Source organism: Bufo bufo, chromosome 5, assembly GCF_905171765.1.
Source record: "Bufo bufo chromosome 5, aBufBuf1.1, whole genome shotgun sequence".
NCBI lineage: Eukaryota > Metazoa > Chordata > Amphibia > Anura > Bufonidae > Bufo > Bufo bufo.
This window is the reverse complement of record NC_053393.1, coordinates 156,963,634-156,977,654: the sequence shown is the minus strand read 5'-3', so window position 1 is coordinate 156,977,654 and position 14,021 is coordinate 156,963,634. Positions and strand designations below refer to the sequence as shown.

Here is a 14,021-nt window from a genome sequence, read left to right as displayed (position 1 = left end):
ACCTCCAGAGGGAAAACGTCCAACGGTTAAACAGGAACCACAGCCTGCAATACCTTGCGCCCAAGGGCAGCATCAGCCGACGCCAGAGAGTGCAGCTGGTAGAACTTTGTAAAGGTAGGACAGGACGACCAGGTGGCCGCCTTACAAAGCTGAGATGTAGAGGCTCGATTACGCCTAGCCCAGGAGGCTGGTGGAGTGCACAGTAACCCCCGCTGGGGGAACCCTACCCCGGGACCGATAGGCCATGGCAATAGTCGACCGGATCCACTGAGCCACAGTGACCTTGGAGGCCGCCAGACCCTTACGAGGCCCCTCGGGAATCACAAAAAGGGAGTCCGAGCGGCGAAATGGGTCAGTAACCGACCGGTACACCCGCAAAGCACGGACATCAAGAGACTGGAGAGCGCGCTCCCTGGGTTTGGCTGGGGCGGGGCAAAAGGAGGGCAGGATTATATCCTCGTTGAGGTGGAAGGCGGAAACCACCTTGGGCAAGAAAGAAGGAACTGGGCGCAGAACCACCTTATCTTTGTGGAAGACCAAAAAGGGCTCCTTAGAGGAAAGTGCCGCCAGCTCCGACACCCTCCTGATAGAGGTGATGGCCACCAAAAAGACCACCTTCCAGGTGAGAATACTCAGGGAAATGTCCCTCAGGGGCTCAAAAGGAGCCACCTGAAGAGAAGACAGAACCAAGTTCAGATCCCAGGGGGCAGGGGAGGGACATACAGAGGAACCGAATGCGCCACCCCCTGTAGGAAGGTCTTCACCGGACCGAGCAGAGCCAGAGATCGCTGAAAGAAAATGGCCAGAGCAGAGACCTGACCCTTCAGAGAGCTAAGGGACATTCCCATCTCAAGGCCCGACTGAAGAAAGGAGAGGACCACCGGGATGGAGAAACGAAGGGGAAAAACGCCCAACTTCTCGCAAAAGGCAAGAAAGGCCTTCCAGGTTTGATATGGTGGTCTTCAAGATGGTGGTCTCAACAGCCACGCCGTTAAACGAAGTGACTGTAAATTCCGGTGGAAGAGTAGGCCCTGAGACAGCAAGTCCTCCCTGAGAAGAAGAGCCCACGGAGCGTCCGCCAGCACCTGAGAGACCTCCGAGAACCAGGCGCGGCGAGGCCAATCTGGGGCGATGAGGATGGTCGGGATTCCTTCTGCTGCTACCCTGCGAAGAACCTTTGGAAGCAGAAGCAGTGGTGGGAAGACATAGAGGAGCGCGAAGTCTTGCCATGGAGACACCAGAGCGTCCACCCCGTACGCCTCTGGATCCCGAGCTCGGGCCAGGAACGTGGGAACCTGGTTGTTGAGCCTCGACGCCATCAAGTCCACGTCCGGGCGGCCCTAACGGTGACAGACGCCCTCGAACACGTCCGGATGCACTCTCCCGGATCCACCCTGTTGCGGCTGAGAAAGTCTGCCGTCCAGTTTTCGACCCCTGGGATGTACACTGCAGACAATATAGGAACGTGAGCCTCCGCCCACTGAGTCTAAACGTATGTCAACTGAGTCCGGTAGGGAGGACTTGTCCAGGACTGGTATTGCCGTATTCTTAGCCAATCTGGCCACCGGCGGGTCGACCTTAGGAGGAGAAGACCACTGCTGCACATTATCTGCCGGGAAAGGATACAGAGTATCCATGCGCCTTGTGGCAGAAAAACGGTGACTAGGGCGCTCCCAAGCCTTGAAAAAAGAACCTTGGCAAACTCGCCATGAATGAAATGGAAAAGGGGGAACTCCTTGCTACTAGATGTCAAAGGTGTCACGAACCGCCGTGACCAAGTCTGCCACCATGGTGGAGAGCTTAGGCGATGGTTCCGGCTCCGTGTCCTCGTCCGAGCCGGACCTTTCCCCTTCAGACCGGTAGTCCCTGCGAGGGGGAGAGGCTGAACACGCTTCCAGGCGAGGGGGGGAAGCAGAGTCATCCGAGGAGGGATGCTGCTGCGTACGCTGCCTCTTAACGGTCGAGCGTCCTCTGTGGGGGGCACCGGGAGCTGGAACGGTGCTAACCACAGGATCAGTGGCCGCCATGCGTTCCATAAAGGCCATGGCCGCGCGTGAGACTTGAGGGTTCCGCAGGCTCCGAGGGAGCGGTGGAGGGACTGGGCTGAATTGGTGGAGGGGGAGGAGGAGGAGGAGGATGATCCTGTCCTGAGGCTAGGCAAGAGTCACAGGATCCAGTAACCGAAAGTGGCAGGCAGCATACATTACAGGATCCCAGTGGGACCAGAGTCGCCGCTTTAGATTTTTGCGGGGCCCCAGGTCTAGGCATGATGGCAACAATCCCGGAGTCAGGGTCTCCAAAGATTTGCAAAACGCAACTGTCCTACCATGACCTGTGAGGAGCTGGAGGAGCAGCCAAACGTGTAGAAGCGCTGAGGCAAAGCGGAAGCGTCAGAGCAGACGCGATAGGCTCCGCCCCCCAGTTGCGTCACAGACCGCGCGAAAAACCCGCGCGCGGGCGGGAAATAGGAAAACAAGAAAAAGGCAGGACCCCGGCTCCAAAAATGGCGTCCACCTCCAGAAAGAAGGGGTTAAAAGCCCTCCACAAAAGGAAGCAGCCGCAAGGCACTGCGACTAGTCACAGCCCAAGAAGGAATCCCTCCTCCCTCTCAACCCAGCAGGCCCACCACATTACATAGTCAGTACGGGGGGAGGGGGAGAATGCAGGAGAGTCTTCACCCTCTGATCCGGACCAGTGGGGTCACCTCTTCAGTCATCTGGCACAAGGAGTGGCAGTGATCTGGATAGAGGGCATGAGTAGGTGACCCTGGATCTGGTAGGCCACCGGAGCTGCAGGTCGAGCCCGGTTCCACTTATCTTCTGGGGGGAAGGGGAGGTAGCCGTGGACGTCCATTCGACCCCGGCGCTCGCTCCCTGAGAGCCCAGGGACGCACATGCGACCCTGCGTCTCTATAGAGAAAACAAACAAACAGGAGAAGAGATAAAACTACAGGGACAACCCTGCTGAGCAGGAGTGTCACCTCCTTATCTGACACTAAGCTAAAACTGAGGTCCTCCTATTGGAGCATGGAGGAGCTGTTTTTTCTTATTGCATAGTGTCTCCTCCTAGTGGTGGACTAAGCTATACTCATGGTCTGTGTCCCCCAATGGAATGGGCGAGAAAATAAAAATACAGCCACAAAATTGGATATTTTTAAAAGCATCCTAAAATCTAATTGTGAGAGGTACATACCTTATGGGAATAAAAGGTTAATGAACAAGAATAAAACAATGTGGATAAATAGAACTGTAAAGAAAGCAATAAATGACAAAAAGAAAGCATTTAAATCACTAAAACAGGAGGGTAGCGAGGAAGCACTGAAAAACCATAAGGAAAAAAATAGAATATGTAAAAAACAAATAAAAGCAGCCAAACTAGAGACTGAGAGATTAATTGTCAAAGAGAGCAAAACTAACCCTAAAATTTTCTAACCCTAAAATGGTAAAAAGTATAAATCTGAAGGTGTCTGCCCTTTACAGAGCAATGAGGGGGGAGTCGCAGAGAGCGATGAGGAGAAAGCAAAGCTATTAAATATTTTTTTCTCCACTGTATTCACTGAGGAAAATAGATGAAAAGCAGAATGTAAAAGTAAATTCCCCATTAAAAGTGCCCTGTCTGACCCAGGAAGAAGTAAAGCGGTGTCTTAAAAAGATTAAAATAGACAATTCGCCAGGACCGGATGGCATACACCCCCGTATCCTAAGGGAATTAAGTAATGTCATAGCCAGACCCTTATTTTTGCTATTTATAGACTCTATACTGACAGCGAGTGATCCACAGGATTGGCGCATAGCAAATTAGCATCTACCTCACAGTTTTTTTTCTTTGCCTTCCTCTGGATGAACTTGCAGGATAACAGGCCGAACTGGATGGACAGATGTCTTTTTTCGGCCTTATAAACTAAACTATGTTACTAATGATTGCTCTCCAGACAAAACAAGCCATTACATCAAAAGAAAGCTATCTGGGAATATATTTATAATAAAGTAATATTTCAGTATTTTCATGATCTTAATTCCCGGAGAATTCCTTTAAGTTCAAATTCAAGGCCACATTCCAAGAGTACTCACTAATAACACGTGTGCACACACCTGTTTCACTGGTGGTTTCTATGAGATAAGTGTGCATTATCTTACTTTATTTTGACGAATGTGAAAACGGATGTAACTAATTATGAGATCACAGCCACAGACTATCCTGATTCAACACTGATAGAAAATCATGTTTTTAGCGGACAGAACATGAACAAGCTTTACATCACTCATCTGGATGAACCCTATGGTGGCTTCTAAACACGCTACTCTGATTGTTGTATATTTTGGGCACTGTCATGCATGACATATGGCTTTCCCAAGAGACCCTATGCTAAGTGACTGCCAGTTTACTTTGTCTTTACTTTACTCGCTACCTTATCTATCTTCTGCTTTTTAACTGCAGTAAATCTTATTAGCTGCATATGCATTTGCTAAAGGGGTTATGCCATGATTGATGTAAAAAAAATCAGGCATCATATAGTACATAACAATCTCTAACAATGCTAGAACCAGCCCTGTACCTCACATGGAGACAGAGATCTTCCCATTCATTGGTTCAGTTGCTCTGCTAGATTTTTTGCAGGCTGACAGCTGAGGGGGCATGTGCTTTCTCAGGGGGCATGCGCTTTCTGCTGTAGCTCGTTCTCTGTGCCACAGTTTCTAAAAGAAGATATGGCTGGTGGCAGTTGAAGACTTAAAATGAGCATGTGCGACCACCTCAGTGAGGTGGACAAGAGAAAACAAGAGAACAAACAGCAGGTGACACCATACAGATACATTTTACTGAATAGCTTAGTGGCTATACTAAATTTTTAATTATATGCAATTACAAAAGTATTCAGATCCAGGTGCCGGTTTAAAAACTACAATAATTTTCATGGCTCAACCCCTTAAATCTGCAAAAATTGCCTATTATTCACCTAGCTATGTTGAGTGAGCCTATTTATTCCCATATCTGAAAATCCAATGCAAAATATCAGTTTATTCACACATTTTCAAGGGGAGTAACAAGGATTGCACAAGGCAGAGTTCTAAAGATAGGCGTTTCAGTATTTTTATTTTTTGGAGCATGCAACAGTATAACTTTGATGTAATTAAAAGAGAAGTGCAGGGCATAGAGAAAAAGAAGCAGTACTGCCAACTATTTGCACTGGGCTACAGTAGTGAGATAAGAGGCAGGCTGAGAAGCCGGACTGTATATTATACATAGTTGTTTTCATAGTGCAGTAAATGTTGTAGACAGACTCTCTTTAGCAATGCTTAGTTAGAGTTTACACCCTGTTTTTTTTATAAAGTATGTTCCAAAAATGCTGTTAAGCATTATCCCTACACTTTATTAAAATAGACTGAAATGACAGTTACACTTTAACCTTGATCGGACCTGATCCAGCCCCTCATTCTTCAGTGACATCTAACTGCTAACTTCAATAACGGGGGGCCACTGTTTTCTTACATTTCTAAATCCTAACACATTGTTAAACATGAATGACTATGTGGAATACAACATTTCTGACTTCAGATAGACTCCTAGTGTACATCTCTCAGATATCAATATTTCTAACAAATTCAATTAACCTTCAGAGCCACTGTATGAACATAATAATTCTATGCTGAAATATTTTTTTTCTCCTCATACCTCCTATTCTTGAAATTAGCAAAGGTATCAACAATAAGATCCCCATTGATCCAGTGGATATTCATAAAAAGCCTCAAATAGTAAACCCTGTTTACATATCCTAAACTATAATATAGACTGAACTTGCATTCTTTAATTTTCTGGGACTCTCAATGATAAATTACCTTTACATCCCAAATAGTTCTTGCCATCCAGGTAAAAATAACCATCTTTGCAAGTTCCACAGGATGTGCTGCATGTGTTTGGTTTACAATGACAATCTCCTTCAGTCTGAAAAGAAACATGGCGACATTTATACAAATATAATGAAATATTAAACTTTTTCAGAATTGTCTCGTACAACTTGTGTACTGCAATGAAGCTGGGCAGCAATATCAAATGGGACCCATCTAATCTTACACAACCCCTTCACGTCTGTATTATTACCTGATGACATTCACCTATTCCACTTATTGTTCCTTCTACATCACAAGCACAGTCTGGAAACAAAAGATTTTACATTAATGCACTTATTACAGGCTATACAAATAATAGTACAACTCATCTATACATACATAGAGGTAGAGGACTAATCACAGTTTCTTACCAATACAACCTTGAGGATTGTCCCCATCTAAATTCCAGAATAATGGTTTGCAGTGGTCACAAGTTATACCCTCCACTCTCGGTAAGCATTGGCAGTGACCCTGTATAAAAAACATTCCAATTAATGCAAGTTAATTTATAACAGTATTTTTTCTATCCGTATGGTTTGGAGACCATGCTGCGCTATTTTTTGAAATAATATATAATATATCCCTATCGTTTAGAGAACATACTGCTCTATATAATAGACAACAGCTAGGCCCTTTATGTGTTCATGGGGGGAAAGCAACAGGTTATAATGGAATTTATCCAATATGTCATATAGCATCCATTATATCAGAAGCCTTGACACCATGTGTACAGATCTATGCTTCTCTTATATATGAAGTAATAATTGTAGTAATAAATGAATGTACAAAGTTTCAGATTCTGTACATCATTTCCATATGGGAGATTTATTAAAGTGTACCTGTCACCAATTTTTAGGATTCCAGGTAAATGATTTTCCCTTTTTTAAAGTGTCTCTTTATGGCATTTTTTAGTTTAGTTAGTTAAGTGAATGAGTTTTAAGGTTAGTTTGTCTCTAAATGAGTCTAAAGGCTGGAGCTGCAGTAAAAGCTCTGACCAACCTGATTAAGTATTGTATGTCAGGTGACCTAAACAACCAATCAGCTGCCTGAGGATGGAGTAACCAGGCTAGAAGCCCTCATAATTATAGATACAATTAAATAGATTGCCTATTCTCAGGCTTTGATAGCATATCAGTAGGATATACCATCAAAGCCAGACAGGTACGACTCCAAAAGGGGCCCCCAAAGTGTAATGTAGAGCAGTGTTTCCCAACCCGTGTGCCTCCAGCTGTTGCAAAACTACAACTTCCAGCATGCCCGCACAGCCAAAGGCTGTGCGGGCATGCTGGGAGTTGTAGTTTTGCAACAGCTGGAGGCACACTGGTTGGGAAACACTGATGTAGAGCACACCGCGCAAGCGCAGCCACCCTCTATTCATTGCTATGGGAGTCCTGAAAATAGCCAAGTGCTGGCTCAGCTATTTCTAGCGGTCCAAAAGAATTGAATGTAGAAGCAGCCAAGCACGTGCAGAGCGCTCTCCATTTACTGCTTTGAGATTTCTGAAAATAGCTGAACGTGCTCTCTCGGCTACTTTCAAAACTCCTATAGCAGTGTATGGAGAGCATGCCATGCATGCATGGTGTGTGCGCCTTGACTTTAGGGGCCCTCTTCTTGAGATAGTTGCCTATCTAACTTTGATGGCAAATTTCAGCAATATGACATCAAAGTCTGAGATGAGAAAACCCCTTTAAGTTTGCCAATGCAAGCTACCGAAAGAAATTCAGAGTAAAAGAGCAGAATTTATCTATTGTATAACTATGAAGACTGATCTATAGACACAGAAAGAAATGCATTTTTGTAACAGATGCTTTTCAAACGTGTTGTCTCCAAAAGACAATCTATTTCATACCGCAGGGGAAATGTATGGTAGTATTACATGGTAGACTGCTCATGTAACATTGTATACAGGTGACTCATGTCTGCCAGATGTACATATGCCCTACATGGGACAGACTTAAAGAGGACCTGTCACCAATCCTGACATGTCTGTTTTAATAGCTTCATGCATTCCCTATGTAATAAAAATTCTGGAGCATCTATTCTTATATCTGTATGTTGTGCTATTCCTTTATTATTTCTACTAGAAGTTATGAATGAATTGCTAGCAGTCTGCAGTAAGGGTACACAGTTGGGGGGGGGGGGGGGGGCGGGGTGTCCCTGCACAGACTCACTCTATCCAATCAGTGCTGCCATTTTCAGTCTGTACAGGTACACACCCCCAACGTTACCTCCCCTCTATACCCTTACTGCAGACTGCTAGCAATTCATTCATAACTTCTAGTAGAAATAATAAAGGAATGGCAGAACATAGAGTCATAAGAATAGATGCTCCAGAATTGTTATTACATAGGAAATGCATGAAGCTAACAAAACAGGCCTGTCTTTAATCATTATAAATAGATGCCAATATTGTCCAACAAAATGAAAAAGCACTTACTGTTTGTGAGGTAAGGGTGCCTACAGGATCACATTCACCATTAACATCTATAGTAAGAAAATAATACAATAAACACTACTGAACATCAGGAATAAAGAAGTAAACCGTCTAATCCTATGACCACATTAAAGCCTCTTTCACATGGTCAGCATTCGGTTGGGATTTTTAAGCTAAAACCAGGAGTGGGTCCCATACATGAACAGTACTCTTTTCTCTGTAGGTTCCACTCCTGGTTTTGGCTTACAATATTGATGCAAAATACTGACCAAATGCTGACCTGTGAAAGTGGTCTAAGTGTGTGAGAACTTTTGTTGGAACTGATGCACAGGACCACATTACAGATTCATACTGTAGAGCTGTGGCATGGCATTGGCACCTACAGAAATGTATGGGCCCATACTGTACCTCAGTATGCTTTTAGTTTCATTCTGAGGACCATGAATATGTTTCTCTTATGGAATCATGCTGCACTACAGAGGATATACTTTTAGGGGTGCAGGATGCCATACAGGAGCACCATATGGCAGCCATGCCTAGCAAAACTTGAAGTCACTTCAGTCTTGGGATTACTGGGTCCTGGCTGCCAGCATCTCACCAAAGATTTATTGACAGAGTATCCTATGATATGACTTTGGGATTAAAATACAATTTCAGAACCCCCTTAATACCGTAAAACAGATTTACTCCAATATGAATAGCATTGCTTTTTTTTAAATCATAAAGAGTGTCAGCAACGAGCAATGCCTTAGCAGATATTCCCCAAGATGAACAAACCCTATTCACAAACACTGTGGGGGAGTTGCCCATTGCAACCAAAGGAGCTCTGAAAAATGAAAGATGGAATCTGATTGGTTGCTATGGATAACTAGGTCAATTTTAGAAAGTTATAATTTACATTAATATGTAGTGAAAGAACCATGTCACGCAGAAATATGTGACTTTTTGCCCCATAAAACTAGTGTAAATCTATCCAAAAACTCCCTATAAGAGGTTTCGACACGAAAAACACTCATAATAATAACTAAACTCTAAAAGGGCATGCTTAATGATGTAGTACCATGAGAAAGCCTCTATTCCTTCATATGTTTTATCTCCTGCTACAATACCACTGACATTTGTTACAGGACATCAAAAGATACCCCTCGTAAAAACCACTGCCGCACACTGGTAAATCACTATTCGTGCCAGCATTCATAAAACGTGTGTCACCAATGGGGCCTCTAAACTGGTGGAATCAATCCAAACATTCCCAAAGAACATTCATCTAAGGAGCCTTCCATGATGGTTTATTGCACGCTTGTAACCAAGCAGATTTGATAAACAATCCCTAGAGATCTGGGTGTTATAAAACCAGCGCTGATCTCTCAAAGGTCCTTTGTCTGGCAGTTCTTTCCTTTAGGACTGCACCTCAAAGCTGAAAAAAAGATCACACACTTTTGTCTTCTTAATAATACTTGGGGAAAAAAGTTCAATAAGAGCAAGAGCATTGGATGTGAGCCCAGAAGTCTAAACTACTAGGGGAAATATGCCAAGGAGCCTGTTTTGTGACATAAGTTCTAATATCTATGAAACCAAATTACCCAGAACATGTTTGTTTTTGTGAATCTTACAAAGCTGTAAAAAAGCTAAAAGAAAAAAAAAAAGTATAATCAGACTTTAGACATTGTGACTCTCCAGCTATTGCCAATATTTAAGGGACTCCATACACTTTAGACCAGGGGTGCACAACCTGCGGCCCGGGGGCCACATGCGGCACTTGATACCATTCTGTGCGGCCCCCAACCATCTGGTAACAGACATGTATGTCTATGTCTTGTGGCTACTCACATATATTTTTCATGTATTCTCCCATTAGATGGGAGTACTAGAAATGTAACCAGACAATTATAGTATATACTGTATGTACAATATGAGCATAAATTACAGTATTTCAGTTGTTAATACCCTTTCAAATTTTATTTTCGGCCCTTGTCGTTGGTTCAGTCTGACAATGTGGCCCCCAAGCAGAAAATTTTGTGAAACCCTGCTTTAGACCAAGGATCAGCAACCTCCAGCACTCCAGCTGTTCTGAAATTACAACTCCCACAATCCTTCTTTCACTTCTATGGGAGTTACAAGAACAGCCAAGTAAGTGTGCATGCTCGGAGTTGTAGCTTCACAGCAGCTGGAGAGCCAAAAGTTGCAGTTCCTTGCACTAGACTATGGTCCACCAAATTTACCTTTTTCAGCAGGACCATCCAACAATCTAATATGCATGCGACGCACCCTACTATCCCCAGACAGACTCATCCTCAATGTTACCAGCATATGTGCAGCTAGCATTATAAACTGGTCAACCCCTTTAAGAAAATCTCTCTTTTGTGTCTGGTGTTACACAATCATTACAATACATCACCATCATGTATACAGGGAGTGCAGAATTATTAGGCAAGTTGTATTTTTGAGGATTAATTTTATTATTGAACAACAACCATGTTCTCAATGAACCCAAAAAACTCATTAATATCAAAGCTGAATATTTTTGGAAGTAGTTTTTAGTTTGTTTTTAGTTTTAGCTATTTTAGGGGGATATCTGTGTGTGCAGGTGACTATTACTGTGCATAATTATTAGGCAACTTAACAAAAAACTAATATATACCCATTTCAATTATTTATTTTTACCAGTGAAACCAAAATAACATCTCAACATTCACAAATATACATTTCTGACATTCAAAAACAAAACAAAAACAGATCAGTGACCAATATAGCCACCTTTCTTTGCAAGGACACTCAAAAGCCTGCCATCCATGGATTCTGTCAGTGTTTTGATCTGTTCACCATCAACATTGCGTGCAGCAGCAACCACAGCCTCCCAGATACTGTTCAGAGAGGTGTACTGTTTTCCCTCCTTGTAAATCTCACATTTGATGATGGACCACAGGTTCTCAATGGGGTTCAGATCAGGTGAACAAGGAGGCCATGTCATTAGATTTTCTTCTTTTATACCCTTTCTTGCCAGCCACGCTGTGGAGTACTTGGACGCGTGTGATGGAGCATTGTCCTGCATGAAAATCATGTTTTTCTTGAAGGATGCAGACTTCTTCCTGTACCACTGCTTGAAGAAGGTGTCTTCCAGAAACTGGCAGTAGGACTGGGAGTTGAGCTTGACTCCATCCTCAACCCGAAAAGGCCCCACAAGCTCATCTTTGATGATACCAGCCCAAACCAGTACTCCACCTCCACCTTGCTGGCGTCTGAGTCGGACTGGAGCTCTCTGCCCTTTACCAATCCAGCCACGGGCCCATCCATCTGGCCCATCAAGACTCACTCTCATTTCATCAGTCCATAAAACCTTAGAAAAATCAGTCTTGAGATATTTCTTGGCCCAGTCTTGACGTTTCAGCTTGTGTGTCTTGTTCAGTGGTGGTCGTCTTTCAGCCTTTCTTACCTTGGCCATGTCTCTGAGTATTGCACACCTTGTGCTTTTGGGCACTCCAGTGATGTTGCAGCTCTGAAATTTGGCCAAACTGGTGGCAAGTGGCATCTTGGCAGCTGCACGCTTGACTTTTCTCAGTTCATGGGCAGTTATTTTGCGCCTTGGTTTTTCCACACGCTTCTTGCGACCCTGTTGACTATTTTGAATGAAACGCTTGATTGTTCGATGATCACGCTTCAGAAGCTTTGCAATTTTAAGAGTGCTGCATCCCTCTGCAAGATATCTCACTATTTTTGACTTTTCTGAGCCTGTCAAGTCCTTCTTTTGACCCATTTTGCCAAAGGAAAGGAAGTTGCCTAATAAGTATGCACACCTAATATAGGGTGTTGATGTCATTAGACCACACCCCTTCTCATTACAGAGATGCACATCACCTAATATGCTTAATTGGTAGTAGGCTTTCGAGCCTATACAGCTTGGAGTAAGACAACATGCATAAAGAGGATGATATGGTCAAAATACTCATTTGCCTAATAATTCTGCACGCAGTGTATGACAACAAGAACTTACCTTGACAATATGGATAGTTATCTAATCCAGAAGAGCATCTGTCACACTTCTGCCCAGTTATCCCTGGTCGGCAGTCACACTGTCCAGTAATAGGGTCACATGTACTCTGATAGGAGCCTTGAGGGGAACACTGACAGGCTAAACAGCAATGATGCAATTATTAGAAACTGCTGTTAAGTGTACAGCACAAAAACATTTCTTGGCAATGGAAACTTGGTTTGGAATTTTTTTTTCTATAGATGCCCTTGAGTTAACCTCACTCCAGAAAAAAGGCTATATAGTGCAGCATATTAAAGAATAATGTACAGACTTTTGTGTGTACTTGTTTTAATTCATGCGTCATTTATGGGTTGTCCACCATCTTGATTCCTTCTTTCCCTTACATATGGTTCCCCTAATAAAGCTTATATTTTCCATCATGCCTTTGGCATTGGAGAGACAAAGGGGATGAAGTCTCATCACACTAAGAGCAGCCATTGATAGATCACTGATGTAGAGCTGTCCCGTAATTCAGATTACAGTCTCAGTGTATTCTATGTGATGCAGCTTCAGCCTGTCTCCCTGCTTCCTGCTTGTGATGGGCTTCTCCATCAGCTCTTACAAGCAGGAGGCACAAGATGGGAGCAGTGTGAAGTTGCATCTCATAAAAATACACTGAAGATTCTGCACACAGCATACACGGATGTATAGACCACATGTGTCAAACACAAGGCCCACGGGCCGAATTTGGTCTCATTTTTTGTGGCCCGGTGGTAAGGCCGTAATATGTGTGATAGTGCCGCAATGTATATTTACACCAATCACATCAGCAATCACATTGACGTAGCACGCCATAGCTTCACCTCCATGCTATGTAGTGGTAGCGTAGCAATGTTATTGCTTAGCGGCCAGGAAGGTATAGGTGAGAGTACAGATGATTGCCGGTCGCCATTTTCTTTTTGTGCCCACATGGAGCAGGAATGGAGCTAAATACAACTGGTGACAGCAGGCTCTCTGGGGTCAATATGGCGGCAGGCTCTGTGCAGGCAATCTGGCAGCAGGCTCAGAGAGGGCAATATGACAGCAGGCTCTGTGGGGGCAAAACAGTGTCAGAAATCCAGGCCAAAAAAAAAATAGGTAAGGATGTTTTACAAACCTGTTTTGTGTTATTCAACAATATGTTAACATCAGCCTTATGGTTTGCCTCCAACAGACGATAAATGTAGCTACACCTAACTGGCATAGTTACATTCATTCAGTCGCAGTATTACTAACGGCCCTTTAAAGACAGCCATAATGCTGATGTGGCCCTTGGCAAAAATGATTTTGACACCCCTGGTATAGACAGTGTGAGTCAGAGGAGTTTTATAACTCCGCAGATAATCACTGTATGCACTCCTGGTCCTTATCTAAGGCAGAAATGTATGAGGAGGCATACAGAGAAACTAAGGCTACTTTCACACTAGCGTTTTTCTTTTCCGGCATAGAATTCCGTCACAGGGGCTCTATACCGGAAAAGAACTGATCAGGTATATCCCCATGCATTCTGAATGGAGAGTAATGCATCAGGGTGTCTTCAGTTCAGTCATTTTGACTGATCAGGCAAAAGATAAAACCGTAGCATGCTACGGTTTTATCTCCGGCGAAAAAAACTGAAGACTTGCCTGAATGCCGGATCCGTCATTTTTTTCCATAGGAATGTATTAGTGCCGGATCCGGCATTCAAAATACC

At 43.8% G+C, this 14,021-nt stretch overlaps 1 protein-coding gene across 1 annotated transcript in view; it reads right to left on the bottom strand.

Moving 5' to 3' along the window:
- LAMA3 (laminin subunit alpha 3) overlaps window positions 1-14,021 on the bottom strand; it is a 248,482-nt gene that overhangs the window by 143,830 nt on the left and 90,631 nt on the right. The window contains exons 15-19 of the mRNA XM_040434293.1: window positions 12,311-12,448; window positions 8,323-8,369; window positions 6,257-6,356; window positions 6,097-6,149; window positions 5,835-5,940 (exon numbers count right to left, since the gene is read on the bottom strand). Coding sequence (XP_040290227.1) covers window positions 5,835-5,940; window positions 6,097-6,149; window positions 6,257-6,356; window positions 8,323-8,369; window positions 12,311-12,448 — 444 coding nt within the window. The remainder of the gene's footprint in view (window positions 1-5,834; window positions 5,941-6,096; window positions 6,150-6,256; window positions 6,357-8,322; window positions 8,370-12,310; window positions 12,449-14,021) is intronic.